The sequence below is a fragment of the Aotus nancymaae genome, unplaced genomic scaffold (genome assembly GCF_030222135.1).
Source record: "Aotus nancymaae isolate 86718 unplaced genomic scaffold, 86718_ANA_hifiasm-v0.15.2.pri h1tg000057l, whole genome shotgun sequence".
Lineage (NCBI taxonomy): Eukaryota > Metazoa > Chordata > Mammalia > Primates > Aotidae > Aotus > Aotus nancymaae.
The window spans coordinates 31,135,206-31,154,859 of NW_026988471.1; the positions used below are offsets into that span (position 1 = coordinate 31,135,206).

At 39.0% G+C, this 19,654-nt stretch overlaps 1 protein-coding gene across 3 annotated transcripts in view; it reads left to right on the top strand.

Moving 5' to 3' along the window:
- Positions 1-284: 284 nt before the first annotated feature.
- Positions 285-19,654, top strand: part of SLC30A6 (solute carrier family 30 member 6) — a 62,778-nt gene continuing 43,408 nt past the window's right edge. The window contains exons 1-4 of one of the 3 annotated variants that reach the window (XM_012475460.2): positions 285-336; positions 7,264-7,350; positions 9,723-9,807; positions 11,205-11,247. In XM_012475460.2, coding sequence (XP_012330883.2) covers positions 334-336; positions 7,264-7,350; positions 9,723-9,807; positions 11,205-11,247 — 218 coding nt within the window. In that variant the 5' untranslated portion in view covers positions 285-333. The other 2 variants (XM_012475461.2, XM_012475459.3) reach the window with 2 other exon arrangements.

Genomic DNA, 19,654 nt, shown 5'->3' on the forward strand with positions numbered 1-19,654 from the left:
ATACAACAATGTAAAAGCGTCTCAGCACTCAACGAAATTTTTCTAACATAACGAAAAACTCCTCATTGCTCCTTGCTTTGCCCTTGGCCTCAACGCTTGAAGTCCCGACCAATCGCTCAGAGGGTTCAGAGGGCTCAGAGAGAGCCACTCTAGCCGCCTACCGCCAAGGAGTGCAGGGGAAGCCGGGAAGGGGGCAGGACCCGGAGGCCAGGGCACGCACTTCCTTCCACGCCTTCTTTACAGCCAATCGCCCTCTGGTGCCCCACCCCTTCCGTTCTGGGAAAACACGAGCACCTAGAACGACTTCCGGCGGGAGCTGTGCAGCTCCTTATCATGGTGAGTTGGCTGGCGGGGTGAGGGTTTCGGCTGTAGGTGATTCGGCTTATCTTATCTGTTCCCGAAGCGGCCTTGAAATCCATCAACCACCGAGAGGAGGGGGTCATTGGAGTTGAAGTCGGGTCCCTTGGCAGGAGCGTCTGTCTCCCAAAATATTCCCCTCAGAGTTCTGGTCCCTCTCGGCCCCTCACCTTGTTCCGTGAGTGCTCAGGATCCCAGCCCCGCTGCAGGCTGAGCTTTCAGCTCCTGGCGAGTTTCTGACTTCTTTCTGCTGAGATTTCTTTAATGTAATAAAAGTTTTTGCCAGCGTCAGCAACTAGACCACCAACAAAAAATCTGAAAACAAGTCCACAGCAAGAACTGTAATCGTGATTCTTAGAGCAGTGGCGGTAACGCCAGCGGAAGACAAAGAAGGTTAGTAATAGGGTTTTAAGGCAGACGCCTCACTCTGCAACTTGGCTTTACTAAATATTAAGTAGCCTGATTACAGTATCAACTTTGATAATCGCAGTAACTACAGAAAGTCAAGGTGTTGATAGAACATCTTATTGCTGCTTTATTTCTGCGTTTGTAGAAACTAGAGGAAGACACAATAGGACGTTTGGTTGTTGGGATATGGTGTTTTCTCTCAAATTTGTTATAATTAGTCATTCTTTGCCTTTAGAGCTCAAATATATAACTCTGAACTTTAACGATAAGCAGTTGGTTGGGATTTCGAGTGTCAAAGTGGGGTGTACCTTTTGAAAATGGATTTATTAGAAAAATTCCTGGAGTACGTATTCATAACTTATGTATGAGAAAGAGACCACATTTCTGTGCCTAAACTTTTGTCACTGTACTAAGTTTTTTACTTAAGTGGATATGGTCGGGAAAATGTCTTATTCACACACTTTATATTTTGTAAGTTTCCTGTAGTCCTTTTGCACAAAGAAAATGGGTAAAAGTTTACCCTTTTTTGGCTAATGATCAAACAGCCGCCAGTTACACTCTTCAAAACTTTCACCATTGGCCGGGCGCGGTGGCTCACGCCTGTAATCCCAGCACTTTGGGAGACCGAGGCTGGCGGATCACGAGGTCAGAATTTCGAGACCAGCCTGGCTAACATGGTGAAACCCCATCTCTACTAAAGATACAATAAATTAGCTGTGCATGGTGGCGGGCGCCTGTAATCCCAGCTACTTGGGATGCTGAGTCCAGAGAATTGCTTGAACCCAGGAGGCAGAGGTTGCAGTGAGCCGAGATCGTGTGATTGCACTCCAGCCTGGGCAAAAGGGCAAGACTCCATCTCAAAATAAATAAATAAATAACAGTCATCATTGTGTAGCGTGTACTCGGAGTTATATTTCTAAAATTTGACCACATCACTCCCTTGCTCGAATGTTCTTTTTGTTGTTCTGTAGCACTCAAGATGAAGTCCTGTTTAGCTTGGTATACAAAGCCATCAAGCCATCCATTATCAAGCTTCTTACCTTTACAGCTTCTTTTTTCTCTCCTTTTTTTTTTTTTTTTTTTTTATTTTTTATTTTGAGACGGAGTTTCACTCTTGTTGCCCACGCTGGAGTGCAATGGTGCGATCTTTACTGCAACCTCCACCTCCTGGGTTCAAGCGATTCTCCTGCCACAGCCTCCCTACTAGCTGGGATTACAGGCGTGTGCTAATTTTTTATTTTTAGTAGAGATGGAGTTTCTCCATGTTGGCCAGGATGGTCTCGATCTCTTGACCTCGTGATCCACCCACCTTGGCCTCCCATAGTGCTGGGATTGCAGGCATGAGCCACCGTACCCGGTTTTGTTTTTTTTTTAAATGAATACATGTATGCAATATCCATATTTCGGCCACCATGAACAAATTGCAAATCATGCTGTATGAATTGACTTCTGTACCTAATTGGCATATGCCCTTCCATCTGCCTGAATTTTTCTGTCCTCTACTGGCTGTCCTTATCAGTATAACCCTTATATATCCTTCATTGTTTTTCATGAGCCTTTCCCCTATGTTCCAGTATCCTGTTAGTTGCTTCTCCTTTATGCTTTGGTGGTACCTTGGGCTTTTACATGCACACACCAGTTTTGTTACATAAAGCTGCATGAAGTGAATACATATAATGGAAACTTAATTTGCCTGTAATACTGATGATTTGAAGGGATTTGAAGGTAAAGGGATAAGAGGTTATTAAAATTCAGAGGTCTTTCAGATTATACACCTTCATTAACTCACAGCCCTAATTTAATAAAGTTAAACTTGGATCTCTTCTGCTTTTTACCAGTAACATCTGTAATCCTTGCAGACTATGTTAAAAATTGTATATTTATTTGTCTTTCTCACTTTGTAGACTGTAAGCTCATTGAGAGCAGGACCTGTATGTTTCACTCTGGTATTCCTAGAACCTTGTACAGTGCCTGGCCCAGAGGAAGTTTTCAATAAACATCTGTTTTATAAAACACTGAAAACCTATGGCACTACATCTTTATGCTTGAAACATTAGTATTAGTCATGCAGGGAAACAGTATTTAAGGTTTATATTAAAGGCTATTGAGAAAAAAGTAAGAACATGCTATGTGAAAACAGTGCTTTCTTAGAAAATATAAAGAAAAATAGCCCTTATCGTTAGTGAAGTTACTAAGATATTACAAAGCAAGATAACAAGGTGAAGGCTATACTTTGGTTAATGCAAAATAAGTCACATAACAAACACTATATTTGGAATGATCTAGGAAGACTTCATGTCAAAAGTGAAACATGAAACTGAGTACTTTGTGCCCTACTCTTAATCTAATACTTGTTTGTCACTATATGAGTAAGAGCTTGGGTTAGACAGATCTGGCCATTTCACTCAAAAGTGGTATGATGATGAGACAAGAGTAGACCAGTTTGACTGAAGTTGAGGGTTTCTATCTGGAGTAAGAGAGAACACTGGAAAGAAACAGGCTAAGTTGTAAACCTGGAAATTCAGGTTGTAAAATTTGGAGTTTATTTTGATAGCAGTGGAGAACCAATATAATTTTGGGAAGAGTGATACAAACATTAGGATTTTTGTTTTGTTTTCAGTATGAAGATGGTGTCAGAAGTGACTGTCTGCCCCTTGGAAACCTTGTTGATTATCTTAACCTGAAACTTAAAGTTGGCTGAAGTTAAACAGATGTCCAAAAATAACAGTATTAAGCAGAATTTTTTAAATCTTATACATGTATAATATTTATACCTATGTACGTATATATTTATTTCTTTATTTTGAGATAGGGTCTCACACTGTCGCCCAGGCTGGAATAAAGTGGTGTGGTCCTGGCTCACTACAGCTTTGACTTCCCAGGCTCATGCAAAATCCTCCCCCCTTGGCATCCTGAGTAGCTGGGACTACAGGCGTGAACCACCATGCCTGGCTAATTTTTTTCTTTTCAATTTTTTGTAGAGACAGAGTCTCAGTATATTGCCTAGGCTGGTCTTGAACTCCTGAGCTCAAGTGATCCTCCTGCCTTAGCCTCCCAAAGTGGTGGGATTACAGGCATGAGCCACCATAGCCAACCAAGAAAAAAATTTATTAACATTAACATTTATTAACATCTAAAGTAGAAATAGCATATTTTTTTTTAACTGGATTAGCTTAGTAGAGCCATAGGGTTGTATATACATACTGGTCTTTATTTGAATATAAAATTGTAATATTTTTCTGGTGCTTTATTTACTTTTTAAAGTATTTTTTACCTTGTCATCTTATTACCTTTATATTATGAAAATGTTCATACATACACAGAAGTTGAGAGACCATAATATGAGCCCCCTTGTACCTGTCGCCTGGCATCAACAATTATCAACACTCTGCTGTTGTTTTTTTATGCCAAATATCTAGTGCTTGGCCTTTTTTCCTGCTTTTCCTGAGTTTCAACCTAATGCAACTAATATGTCTAAGCTTTGAAGAAATGAGTTATCTCTTCTTATAACCACTTAAATGCTCTCTAGGTGCTAACTATGTTGGAAAACCATGCTTGCATTGGATCTAAAAGTTTTTTACATTTATAATTGTTAATACCTCAGTTCCACTGCTTTCTGGGGCTTCAGTGTTTGAGTCAAATTGACTAACTTTAGTGAGTTAGAAATGTAGTAAGGTTGGTATAGTGATTGTGGCTTTTACCATCTAGGAAAGTATTTGGTTAAAATTAAAATCCAAAACTTTAAGTATGTGGCACTTAGCAGTCAAATTACTGTGTATGGGCCATTGAAAATTGTGAAGAATTTTTCCACCCTGGAATGACAGTTACTTTCCTTTGGAATGACAAAATATTCTCTTTAAAAGTAACTATAGCGTTTTGCTTTTAAAAACTTATGCCAGAAAAATTAACAGGGCCATGACAAATTTTCAGCATATGAAAGGCTATTTGTGAATGATAACTGAAACAATTATTGATCACAAGTCTTTTGGCATTATTCCCATTCTTTTTTTTTTTTTTTTTGATACGGAGTCTTGCTCTGTTGCCAGGCTGGAGTGCAGTGGCGCAATCCTGGCTCACTGCAACCTCCGCTTCCTGGGTTCAAGTGATTCTTCGCCTCAGCATCCCAAGTAGCTGGGACCACAGGCGTGCGCCACTATGCCCGGCTAATTTTTGTATTTTTAGTAGAGATGAGGTTTCACCATATTGGCCAGGATGGTCTTGACCTCTTGACCTCATAGTCCACCCACCTCGGCCTTCCAAAGTGCTGAGATTACAGGCATGAGCCACCAAGCCTGGCCTATTCCCATTCTTACCAGTAAACATCACAAATTCGATTCATTATACCACACACTTAAAGTACCCTTTTTGGCTTTCTTCACAGACAGAAGTTTCTGCCTCATTATCTATACTACATCATAGGAAAATGACTGGAATGGTTTTCACCAAATTTGGGACAGTCTGATTTTAAATACAGGCTATACGGCAGACAGGATATTCACTCCTTCACTGCAGGATGGGGCTGCAGTAGAGTGACTATCCTGTCTGCTGTATAGCCTGTATTTAAAATCAGACTGTCCTCCTCCAAAGCAGCTGGAACTGAAGTTCAAGAGGTAGATGTGACTGTTTTATAGGGAGAGGCATACCATTTTTATTTTTAAAGTGTCAACAGAAATCATGATTTCACATTAACAATACAAAGTCACAAAAGCAAATGTGAATAATGAGCAGGTATTGATTTAGCCAGCTATATAAATGTGTAACTTTTAAAACTGGGTTATTTATCTTTCTAAAAATAATTTGTAGAAGCTCATTGTGTATAGAGTAAACTGGCCTGTTGTCTGTAATGAATTACAATTTTTTTTCACAGTTTGACTTTCTTAAAGCTTTTTGCCCACTTTAGGGTATTATATTCACCCATGAAATTATATAGTAAAATTAATCAGTTTTTTTCCTTTAAGAGCTTCTTTGTTCTGAGACGGAGTTTCACTCTTGTTGCCCAGGCTAGAGTGCAATGGCGCGATCTCAGTTCACTGCAGCCTCCACCTCCTGGGTTCAAGTGATTCTCCTGCCTCAGGCTCCCAAGTAGCTGGGATTACAGGTGTGTGCCATCATGCCTGGCTAATTTTTGTATTTTTAGTAGAGACAGGGTTTCGCCATGTTGCCTAGGCTGGTCTTGAACTCCTGACCTCGTGATCCATCCACCTCAGCCTCCCAAAGTGCTGGGATTACAGGTGTGAGCCACTGCGCCTGGCTTAGCTTCTTGGCTTTTATGTCCTATGAAGGAAGGCTTCTCCAACTCCCAGGTTATAAAATAATACAGCCATACTTTCTTCAAGTATTCTGTAATTCAATTTTAAAAATAATAAATTAGAGTAAGGAGTATGGTAAGGGTGCAGCATTACCTTGATCAAAATAGCAGTTATTGACTAGCTCATATTTTCTCCCACTGATATTGGATACTGCCTTTGTTGTAGGTTAATTTCTCAAATGTGTTTGAACTCTCCTTTCTGCTAAGGCTTTTCCGTATGGTTTCCCAAGTTTGGGTTTCCCAAAATGGGTGGTAAATACCCTCTAGTTGCCACTTGGTCTCCTTTCTCATTGGTGAGCCTTATCTTTACTATCCCCAAACTATATACTAGCAGGGGCCAGGGAGACTAGCCAGGATGTCAGATACTTTGATTGAATGCCTAAGAGAGAATCTCAGGGGTTTTACTGTAATAGTTGCCTGAACTTTCAAATATATAGCTTTTTTTTTTCTTTTTGAGACAGAGTCTTATTCTGTTGTCCAGGCTAAAGTGCAGTGGCATGATCTTGGCTCACTGCAACCTCCACCTTCCAGGCTCAAGAGATTCTGAGGCCTGTCTCAGCCTCCTGAGTGACTAGTATTATAGGCGTGCACCCCCACACCCAGCTAATTTTTTTTTAGTTTTATTTTTTTCAGGAGAGATCTGGAATATAATTTTTACATTCTTCGTAGAGACGGGGTTTCGCCATGTTGACCAGGCTGGTCTCGAACTCTTGGCCTCAAGTGATCCCTCTGCCTCGGCCTCCCAAAGTGCTGTGATTACAGGCAGGAGCCCCAAACACAGCCATATATATAGCTTTAATTAGGTGGATTTTCAGTAGAAATTTCCAGTAGAGCTATTTGGCAAACAATATTTTTTTCAGTTCAAATTGCCTTTTCCATTTAAAAATAAAGAGTGTGGTCTGGAGCTAAAAAGCCTGGGTTTGAATTTCTTCTCAGCCATTTACTAGCTCTGTGACTTTGGATGACTTACTAAAAGTTGTCTCCACCACATAGGTTTATTGTGAATATTAAATCCATAAATATACATAACATGTCTAGAAAAAGTATTTGGCATATATTGAGTACTTAGTAAATATTGGTTATTATTACCACTATATCATACCATATTGTAGGAACCACTATATCATAGGAACTCTGAAGACGATTAAATACTTAAATGGTGATTTGTATATTGTTTGTTTGTTTGAAAGGGGACAATTCATCTCTTTCGAAAACCACAAAGATCCTTTTTTGGCAAGTTGTTACGGGAATTTAGACTTGTAGCAGCTGACCGAAGGGTAAGTTATTCCTTAATCCCAATTTTAATTATTGCACAAACAACATTATAACATTAAAGAAAGATAATTTTTAAGGCAATAGAAATCACTCTTGATCCCACCACACTGTTTTCATTTTTCTATGTTAGAAAAGTATTTTTTTAGTGTAAAATTGCAGTCATTTGGTGTTGAATTGTTTTGCTTTGGTAGGAAGCTTCTGTTAAAGTTTTGATTCTAATTCTGAAGTGTTTTATAGAAAAATGGTTTCGTGATTGCTTTTTGTTATTAAGATTTCAAAAAAATAAATGGAGCCAGTCTAAAGCCATGTTTTCTCATTTTTAATGTAGGCAAGAAAAATATGTCATGCTTTGAGACTCTAAATAGAAAGATGTAATTGCCATCCTTTTAGACCACCAGTGTAAACCTTCTAGTTATTGTGTTTCATGCTTCTAATTGTCTAAATTATAAACTCTCTGAGGGACGTGACTATCTCTATTTTGCTCACCCTTTTATAGAAGTACAATATAAGCACCCAGTAAATATTTGATGACTTTTAAGTAAAGCTAGCTTCAATGAAACAATAATAAGCAGTACCAGTGAGCACTCCAGTTGAAACTCTGCCATATTTTTACTACTTTTCAACTCCCTTATCCTCATTTTTTACTACTTTTCAACTCCCTTATCCTCATTTGCTTCCTTATCAAACTTAGATTCTATGCTTCATCATTATCATTTCCCTCCTTTTTTTTTTTAGATAGAATCTTGCTGTATTATCCAGGCTGGTCTTGAACTCCTGGGCTCAAGGGATCCTCCTGCCTCAGTCTCTTGAGTAGCTGGGATTACAGGGGTCCACCACCACTCACAGCTAGTATCATTTTCTTTTATGTGCTCTTAACTCTTTTGTGCTCCCCTTCCCTCTGTCATAATTCCTGGAAAATCCCTAACTTTCATTAAGTTCACTTTCTTTCTACTCTGTACTTGCATGAAAGCAACTGAATATAACCTGAGAGAAACAAAACCATGCTGACTGGTCTCACTTTGAATTCATGATCAAACAGACCATTAGTGCTACCTATATTTCTTTCATTCTATATTTCCTTCTTTCATTCAATTTTCCAGTTTCCTAATGGCTGTTTCATACCATGTTCTTTCATTTCTATCCTCAAGCTTCTAACACCTTCTTCATCCTCACCCTAACTCAATGATCTTGCTTTCTGTTTCACCCAGGGAAAAGAAGTAATCAGAAGAAAACTTCTATATCCTATCATTAGCACATCAGCCACCACTCTGCCTTCCCTCCTATTTCTCTGGACAAGCTTTCAGTTCTCCTCTATAAGGCCAATCCTTCCACTTGTTGCCTACTGAAAGATGATGTCCCTAAATTGTTCTGTTTCTTGTATTACTGTTTTTCTTGCATCATTCTCCTCTTTCTTGCATCGTAATTACATGTTATAAGTTCTGCTCTCAGGGCTGCTTCATTTCTCAGCTTACTTTTGTAGCAAACATAAAAGAATTGTCAGTTCTCTGTATTTGCCTTCTCTTCTCCCCATGTCTATTAAACACAGACCGGTTTGGCACTAGTCCCCACTAATTCATATAAACAGCTTTTACAAGGTAACAGTAACCTCTGTGTTGTCAAAATCAGGATCTGTCCTTATTTCTCACCTTACTTGATTGATGTTGAACAACCAAGGTCAGTACTTTTTTTTTTTTTTGGAGTTAGAGTCTCGTTCTGTCATCCAGGCTGGAGTGCAATGGCACGATCTCAGCTCATTGCAACCTTCACCTCCCTGGTTCAAGTGATTCTTCTGCCTCAGCTTCCCAAGTAGCTGGGATTACAGGCACCTGCCACCATGTCTGGCTAATTTTTTATTTTAGTAGAGATGGGATTTCACCATGTTGTCCAGGCCGGTCTCAAACTCCTGACCCCAAGTGATCCACCTGCCTCGGCCTTTCAAAGTGCTGAGCTTACAGGTGTGAGCCATTGCACCAGGCCAAGATTAGTAACTTTTAGGAACATCATTATGCCCTTTATTCCGATTCACCAATTGCTTACATTTGGCCCCATTTGCTTCATCATAGTTTCTATAGTATGTATGTATAGAGACAAAATGATATGCGTATGCATGTATATTTTTCTCAACTATTTGAGAATTTCTATATCAGAATTTATTTTCTCTTGAACAACTCTCCTTCTGGAATTATTCTTTTACTCTTGTATACTATAATAACTTAGCTGATGATAATTTTGGTAGTTGCAGAAAGTGTGACAGGCTTTTTGTAGGAAGTTATGTTTATTCCTTAGAATATCAGAGTATAAATTATAGCAACTTAAACAGACCCTGTGAAGTTTATCACTACTGTACACGTAAGAGTGATTTTTATTTTCACAGTCCTGGAAGATACTGCTCTTTGGTGTAATAAACTTGGTGTGTACTGGCTTCCTGCTTATGTGGTGCAGTTCTACTAATAGTATAGGTATGTCACCATTTGTATTTTTATGGATTTATTATTTTCACTTTTATTTTTCTCATTGGAAATAAAGCTTTATCTTCCTTTACAAAGAATATATTATTCTGGAATGCATATAACTCAAATGATTTCAATGAGGGAGTATATTTAAAACATCCCTGTAAACTATAAGATTTTGTTCATTTGGTAGGATAGTATCTTTTTTTTTTAAGTTTTTTTCTTTTTAAAATACATTTTAAGATAGAAATGGGGTCTTGCCATGTTGCCCAGGCTGGTCTCAAACTCCTGAGCTCAAGTGATCACCCACCTCAGCCTCGGAAAGTTCTGGGATTACAGGCGTGACCCACCATGCCCAGCCATTATCATTTTAAATAAGCTGTTATTTAAAAAAAAAATTGTTAAATCTATTTGAAGATTTATGGTTTTTTGGTTTCTTGTTTTTTTTTTTTTTTTTGAAGACAGGGTCTTGCTCTGTTGCCCAGGCTGGAGTGTGGTCATGTGATCTTGGCTCACGGCTCACTCTGCCTCCTGGGTTCAAGTGATTATCCTGCCTCAGCCTCCCAAGTAGCTGAGATTATAGGTGCATGTCACCATGCCCGGCTAATTCTTTTTGTTTTGTATTTTTAGTAGAGACCCAGTTTCACTATGTTGGCCAGGCTGGTCTTTAACTCCTCACCTCGTGATCTACCCGCCTCGGCCTCCCAAAGTGCTGGGATTACAGGCATGAGCCATCACACCTGGCCAGAGATTTGTTTTTAATGTAATTGATTAGAACTTTATGCAGTTTATATGTTAGATTTTGAGGTTTGTTGGCTTTTCCTTAAAATGGAAATTCTGTAATTTTTTCTTATGTCTTATATTTTTTAATGCATTGTTCTTTTATTCTGTTATTCAAACAATACATTTGAAATAGTGCCGAGATTACAGAAGCAGGCCGACAAATGATGACAGGGCTTTTAATGTAATAGATTAGAACTTTATGCAGTTTATAAGTTGGATTTTGAGGTTTGTTGACTTTTCCTTAAAATGGGAATTCTGTAATTTTTTCTTGTGTCTTATGTTTTTTAATGCATTGTTCTTTTGTTCTGTTATTCAAACAATACATTTGAAATAGTGCTGAGATTACAGAAGCAGGCAGAAAAATGGTGACAGGGCTTTTGAACATTCATTGCTTCACTTTTCCTAATGGAAAAATCAGGTTGGAAAGTAAGCTTTTCTACTAACCAACTTTGGCTACATGTATTTATCAAATGTGTTAGATAACTGCCAATATATGAGGTTGGCCAGTGACTCAAAAGTTCTTTTGGTAATGGTTACCTCTGGTAGAAATAATTTTGGTGACTTGCTGTATTTTTTTAAAGGGTTCAATAATATTTTAATCATTTTGTTGTTTTGTTTTGCAGCTTTAACTGCCTATACTTATCTGACCATTTTTGATCTTTTTAGGTAAGTTTTTAGGAAATCTTAATGTTTTGGAGCCAATCAGGAATTTGGTAGAAATGTGGTATAGTCATACAATTCAGCAATAAAAAGAACAACTGCTGATATCTTACAAGAAAACAATGAAAACATTATACTATGAAGACAGTCATAAAGAACCACATATTGTATGATTTTATTTATGTGAAATGTCCGGAATAGCCATGTCTATGGAGAGAAAAAGTAGATTATGAAGAAGTTTTCTTTGCTTAAAGGAAAATACTAAATAAGTAAAATTATCAATATAGAACAAACACACAAATAGCAGTAATTAGAGATGTAACAGTAATTAGAGGCTGGGTGGGGTGGCTCATGCCTGTAATCTCAGCACTTTGGGAAGCTGAAGCGGGTGGATCACTGGAGGTCAGGGGTTTATAACCAACCTGGCCAACATGGTGAAACCTCATCTCTACTAAAAATACAAAAATTAACCAGGCCTGGTGGCATGCACCTATAGTTCCAGCTACTCAGGGGGCTGAGGCAGGAGAATCGCTTGAACCCAGGAGGCAGAAGTTGCAGTGAGCCGAGATCGTGCCACTGCACTCCAGCCTGGGCGATAGAGCAAAACTCTGTCTCAAAAAACAAACAAACAACAACAAAAAACAGTAATTAGAGACAGAAAACCTTTTATTTACATAAAAACAGAAAAGATAAATGTCCAGGCATAAACTTAACAAGATGTGTACAAACAAGATATTTATGAAAATAACTTCAAAATGATTCTGAAAGACAAAAAAGACCTTAAAAAAAAAAAGGTAAATCATGTACTTAGAGAGGAACACTTCAAATCATTTTTTTAAAAAGTCAATTCTCTCTTAAGTTAATCAAACTAGACTTAAGGCCAGAAGTTCAAGCTTATTCTAAAATTTATGTCAAAAAAATGAATAAAAGGCTGTGTGACAGACTTAAATTACTTAGAATAAAGTATTGGGCCAAGTGCCACAGCTCATACCTGTAATCCCAGCAATTTGAGAGGCCGATGTGGGAAGATCACTTAAGGCCAGAAGTTCAAGACCAGCCTGGGCAACACAGCAAGATCTCATGTCTACAAAAAATAAAAATAGTCAGATGTGATGGAGTGGGCCTGTGATCCTAGCTGTTCAGGAGTCAGGAGGCTGAGGTGGGAGGATTACTTGAACCCTGGTGTTCTAGGCTGCAGCCATGATCATGCTGCTGTACTCCAGCCTGGGCAAGAGAATGAGACCCTGTCTCTAAAAAAAGAAAAAACAGAAAACAAGGCCAAGCACAGTGGCTTATGCCTGTAATCCCAGCACTTTGGGAGGCCAAGGCGAGTGGATCACTTGAGGTCAGGAGTTTGAGACCAGCCTGGCCAACATGGTAAAACCCGGTCTCTACTAAAAATACAAAATTTGCCAGGCGTGGTGGTGTTTGCCTGTAGTCCCAGGTATTTCAGAGGCTGAAGCACAAGAATCGCTTGGACCCAGGAGGTGGAGGTTGCAGTGAGCTGAGATCCGAGATCATGCCACCATACTCCAGCCTGGGCAACAAGAGCGAAACTTCTTCTGAAAAACAAAACAGAAAATATTTATAAATTTAATTATATTAAAGTTAAAAACTCTAGGTAGCAAATGTCACTGTAAACAGAAAATAACCTGAGAAGATATTTGTAATTCATATATCAAAGGGCTAATTTTGCTAATATTTAATAACACAAAGACAAAATAAAAAAGGAAGAAAAAATTTATAATTCATACAGAGTTTACAGAAAAGGAAATATAAATGATATGAAAAGTTGCTCATTTTCACTAAGAGAAATGCAAATTAAAATTATTCTGAGATGCTGGTTTGCCTATCACATTGGGAAAGATTAAAATATTTGAGAATGCTTGTGTCATTGAGTGTGCTAGGGAAACATGTGCTCTTTTGTTTTTTAAAAAAATGGCTTTACTGGGCCAGGTGAGGTGGCTTATGCCTGTAATCCCAGCACCTTGGGAGGCCGAGGCAGGTAGAGTGCAAGGTCAGAAGTTCAAGACCAGCATGGCCAATATGGTGAAACCCCGTCTCTACTAAAAATACAAAAATTAACTGGGCGTGGTGGCAGGCGCCTGTAGTCTCACCTACTCTGGAGGCTGAGGCAGGAGAATTGCTTGAAACAAGGAGTCGGAGGTTGCAGTGAGCTGAGATTGCACCACTGCACTCCAGCCTGGGCAACAGAGGAAGACTCTGTCTCAAAAAAAAAAATGAATTTATTGAGATATTATAATTCATATGCCTTAAAATAACTTTTAGTATCTTCATACATAGAGTTGTGTATTCATCACCATAATCAACTTTATAATATTTTCTTTTCCTTTTTTTTTTTTGAGACAGAGTCTCACTCTGTCACCCAGGTTGGGGTACAGTGGCGCTATCTCAGCTCACTGCAACCTCCACCTTCCAGGTTCAAGCCATTCTCCTGCTTCAGACTCCCAAGTAGCTGGGAATACAGATGTGCACTACCACGCCCAGCTAATTTTTGTAGTTTTAGTAGAGATCAGGTATCACCGTGTTGGCTAGGCTGGTCTTGAACTCCTGACCTCAAGTGATTGGCCTACCTTGGCCTCCCAAAGTGTTGGGATTACAGGCGTGAGTCACCATATCCATCCTACAATATTTTCATTACCTCAAAATAAAACCACTCCCCTTAGCTATTACTCTGCAGTCATTCCATTCTCCCAGTCATTCCATTCTCTTCTCCAACCTAGGCAACTACTACTCTTTTTTCTCTTGAAAGGTTTGCCTACTCTGGACATTTCATATAAGTGGAATCATACAATATACAGTCCTTTATGACTGTCTTCTTAGCATAATGCTTTTCTGTTTTGTTGTAGCATATATCAATAGTTACTCTTTTTTTTTTTTTTTTTTGAGTTGGGATCTTACTCTGTCACCCAGGCTGGAGTGCTGCGGTACAATCTTGACCCACTGAAACCTCTGCCTCCTGGTCTCAAGCAGTCCTCCCGCCTCAGCCTCCCAAGTAGCTGGGACCACAGATACATGCCACCATGCCTGGCTAGCCTTTTTTATATTTTTGGTAGAGATGCGTTTCATGCTCTTTCTTTTTATTGCTGAATTGTATGGCCATACCACATTTTATTGTTTATTTATTTATTCACTACCACATTTTATTTGTTCTTTAGTTGATGGACATTTAGGATTGTTTCTACTTTTTGGCCATTATGAGTACGGCTGCTGTGAACATTTGTATATGTTTTTGTTTAGACATAGATTTTCATTTCTCTTGAGTAAATACCTGGAAGTAGAATTGCAGGATCATATAACTCTCTTTAATCATCTGAGGGGAACTGTCAGACTGTTTTCCAAATGAATGCAGCATTTTTCATTTCTACCGGTAGTGTATAAGGATTCCAATTTCTCCATATCCTCACCAACTCTCATTATTATCATTTTATTATAGTCATCCTAGTAGGTGTGAAGTGGTGTTTTCCTGCATTTGATTTGCATTTCCTTAATGAAGAGTGAGGTTAAACATCTTTTCATGTATTTCTTGATTATTTGTATATCTTTTTTGGAGACTTGCCTGTTCATATAATTTGCCCATTTTTTAGTTGAGTTGTCTTTTCATTGTTGAGTTTCTTATATTCTAGATACAAATCAGATACATGCTTTGCAGAAATTTTCTCACGTTCTGTGGGTTGTCTTTTCACTTGATGGAGTCCTTTGAAGCCCAAAAGTTTTCAATTTTTTTTTTAAGTTTTCAATTTTGAAGAAGTCCAGTTTATCTCTTTTTCTTTGATGGTTATGCTTTGAATGTTTTGTCTAGGAAACCATGACCTAATCTAAGATCATGAAAATTTGTGGTTAAATTTTCTTTCTTTATTTTTTTTTTTTTTGAGACAAAGTCTTGCTGTGTTACCCAGGCTGGAGTGCAATGGTATGATCTCAACTCACTGTAAGCTCTGCCTCTTGGGTCTAAGTCATTCTCCTGCCTCAGCCTCCCAAGTAGCTAGGATTACAAGCATGCACCACCATGCATGGCTAATTTTTTGTATTTTTATTAGAGACAGGGTTTCACCATGTTGGCCAGGCTGGTCTCAAACTCCTGACCTCAAGTGGTCCACCTGCCTTGGCCTCCCAAAGTGTTGGGATAACAGGCGTGAGCTACTGTGCCTGACCAATAGGTATGTTTTCTTCTAAGAGTTTTATAGTTTTTCCTCTTATAATTAGGTCTTTGATTTTTTTTTTTTCTTAAGATGGAGTCTTGCTCTGTTGCCCAGGCTGGAATGCATTGGCATGATCTTGGCTCACAGCAGCCTCTACCTCCTGGGTTCAAGCGATTCTCCTGCCTCAGCTGCCTAAAGTGCTGGGATTATGGGCTTGAGCCACTGTGCCTTTTGATCCATTTTGTGTTAATTTTTGTATATGATGTGAGATCGGGGGTTCAGATTCATTCTTTTGCATGTAGATAACCCCCATTATCATTTGTTGAAAGACTACTTTCCCCATTGAATTTTCCTGATACCTTTGTCAAAAACCAGTTCACGAGCCAAGTGTGGTGGCTCATGCCTGTAATCCCACACTGTGGGAGGCCAAGGCTGGCGGATCACCTGAGGTCAAGATTTTGAGACCAGCCTGACTAATGTGACAAAACCCCATCTCTACTAAAATACAAAAATTAGCCGGGCATGGTGACATAACCTTTAGTCCCAGCTACCCAGGAGGCTGACAGGGCAGGGGAATCGCTTGAACCCAAGAGGCAGAGGTTGCAGTGAGCTGAGATTGTGCTACTGCGCTCCAGCCTGGGCAACAGAGCAAGATTCCATCTCAAAAAACAAAACAACAAAAAGGCATGAGTTCACTGTAAATGTGAACGTTTATTCTTGGTCTGTCCCATTGATCTGTATGTCGGTCCTTTATGCCAGTACCATCAGTCTTGATTACTGCAACTCTGTAGTAAGTTTTGAAATTGGAAAGTATGAATATTCTATCTTTGTTCTTTTTCAAAATTGTTTTGGCTAAACAGGCATTTTTTTTAGGCTGGAGTGCAGTGGCTTGACCTGGCTCACTGCAGCCTCAGCCTTTACTTTCTGAGCTCAAATAATCCTCCCATCTCAGCCTCCTGAGTAGGTGGTACCACAGGCATGTGCCACCACAATTGCCTAATTTTTTGATATTTTGTAAAAATGCGGTCTTCCTATGTTGCCCAGGTGGGTCTCAAATTTCTGGGCTCAAGTTATCCTGCTTTGGCCTCCCAAAGTGTTGGAATTACAAGCGTGAGCTACCTCTACCAGCGGGAAATAGGCACTTTTTTTTTTTTGAGCTGGAGTCTTGCTCTGTCGCCGGGCTGGAGTGCAGTGGTGCAATCTCAGCCCACTGCAACCTCCGTTTCCTGGGTTCACGCGATTCTCCTGCCTCAGCCTCCTGAGTAACTGGGACTACAGGCATGCACCACCACGCCTGGCTAATTTTTCTGTTTTTAGTAGAGACAGGGATTCACCATGTTGGCCAGGATGGTCTCAATCTCTTGACCTCATGATCTGCCCACCTCGGCCTCCCAAAGTGCTGGGATTAGAGATATGAGGCCCAGACGGAAACAGGCACTTTTATACATTGCTGGTGGGAATATAAATTGGTGCAGCATCTTGAGGTCAGTTTGGCAATATCGATTAAATTTGTAAATGCTCATAACCTTAAACATAGCAGTTCCTTTTCTTGTAACTTATAGTATAGATATATTTTTGTGGTTAAAAATGAGTTGTGTATGAGGTTATTCAGTACAAAAGATTGGAAATCAGTATGTGAATGATGAAATAAATTATGGGGCATGTATACCTCATATTTATGGTACATATATGCCATAGAATTCTCAAACTTGACCATACATCAGAATTACTTGGAAGGTCTTGTTAAAATACATATTGCTTCAGTTCCAGAGTTTCTGATACAGGAGGCCTAGGGTAGGACCCAAGAATTTACATTTCTAGCAACAGATGAAACTGATCCTGCTGGGTATAGGGAACCCAGTTATCTATGTAATTAAATATTATGTAGCCTTAAACATTAAGTCAAAGCATTTTATGGTTTAGAGGTCTTCATGAGGGGAAAAAGCAAGATATTCAACAGTGTATATAGTATGCTACAATTTGTATTAAAAAGGAGGAAAGAATAGGAATACACACATCTATACACATCTATACACTACTCATTTGCTTGTATTTGCGTAAATATACATAGGAAAGATAAACAAGAAACTGATAATAATAGGTGTCTTTGAGGAGGAAGACTGGCAGGGAGACAAGTTTAGAATCTTTTTTTTCTAAGTTTAGAATCTTTACACTATATATCTTCTTTGTACTTTTTATATTTTAATTATATAAATAAAATGCCAATTTAAAAATAAAAGCAGTTTAAAATATGTTATAACTAAGAGTAGTGACTCATGCCTATAATCCCAGTGCTTTAGGAGACTAAGGCAGGAGGACATTTGAGCCCAGGATTCTGAGGCTGCAGTGAGCTATGATCTTGCCACTGTATTCCAGCCTTAGTGACAGAGAGAGACCCTACAGACTAGGCACAGTGGTTCATGCCTGTCAGCACTTTGAGAGGCCAAGGTGAACAGAACGCTTGAACCCAGGAGTTCAAGACCAGCCTCGGCAATACTATGAAACCTACCTCTTCTCTACAAAAAATTTTTAAAAATTAGCCAAACATGTAATTCCAGCTACTCAGGAGGCTGGGGCAGTAGGATCACTTGAGTCCAAGAAGTCAAGGCTGTGGTGATCTATGATTGCACCACTGTACTCCAGTCTTGGGTCTTGGTGACAGACTGATACCCTGTCTCAAATGTAATAAATAAATAAAAATGAAAGGAGAGATCCTGTTTCAAAAATAAATAGATATATATACATACATTTTATTTTATTTATTTTTGAGATAGGGTCTTGCTTTATCATCTAAGCTGGAGTGCAGTGGCATGATCTCAGCTCACTGCATGCAGCCTCCACCTCCGGGGCTCAAGTGATTCTTTTGTCTTTGCCTCCTGAGTAGCTGGGATTACAGGCGCCCACCACCACGCCTGGCTAATTTTTGTATTTTTGGTAAAGATGGGGTTTCACTATGTTGGCCAGGCTGGTCTCGAACTCCTGACCTCAGGTGGTCCACCCGCCTTGGCCTCCCAAAGCTCTGGGATTACAGGCGTGAGCCACTGTGCTCGGCCCACACATACGTTTAAAATTTGGGGAAAGTTATTAATGTTATCAACCATATTTGATAATAACAAACTAATAGTAATAAAAATAGTACAATTTTAAAAATAAAATAATACTGTTTCCCTAATGTCTTAAGGTTCATAAGTAAAATCTTTCCACTTAATTTGAAGAAGTTTCTTTCTTTAGAGGCTTATAATCTGCCATATAAGTTAGCTATCGATGTATAACGTTTCAGAAGAAAGGTGTGATTTAGGGTCATTTACAGCTTCACTAGTATACAAACAGAATAAAGTGGATATCTGATTGTAGAGTATTAAGTGTTAAAAATGCTACTGTTTTACAAAGAGGTATAGAAATATATTTTAATGGAGAACATTAGTAACAAAGTAGAATTATTACACTATGGAAATTAAAATGATTTATACCTATAAATAAAATAAAACATATTAAATGATTTATTAATAAATGGATGCTGTTTTTTAGATTTACATAGTAATGGGAAGTAAATTTGATCAGTATACCATATTGCATCAAACATTAGATAACAACAGTTATAAGACAAATATTTATTTTATCCGTCCCCAAGAAAAATGTTGCTAATTCAGCTGTGATGCACTGTAAGTTGTGAGACTACCCTGATTTTAGGATTATTAAGATATGAAAATATGTACTTTTTTTTTTTTTTTTTAAGACAGGGTTTCACCATGTTGGTCAGGCTGGTCTTGAACTCCTGATCTCAGGTGATCTGCCTGCCTTGGCCTCCAAAGTGCTTGGATTACAGGTGTGAGACACCATGCCCGGCGAAAATATGTACTTCTTAAAAGTGATGAACTATAGTAAAAGTTTCAGAGATTTTTTTTTTTTTTTTTTTTTTTTGAGACAAGGTATCATTCTGTTACCCAGGCTAAGAATGCAGTGATGCAGTCACGGCTCACTGCAACTGCAATCTCCTGGGCTCAGGCGATCCTCCTACCTCATCCTCCGGGGTAGCAGAGACTACAGTCACTCACCACCACACCGGGCTAATTTTTGTACATTTTTGTGATGACAGAGTCTCGACATGTTGCTTGGAGCTGGTCTTGAATTCCTGGGCTCTCAAGTGATCTGCCTGCCGTGACCTCCCAAAGTGCTAGGATTACAGGCATGAGCCACCACCACCAGCCTAATTGTATATTTCTGACTGCAGAAACTCATTTGACTGGCTT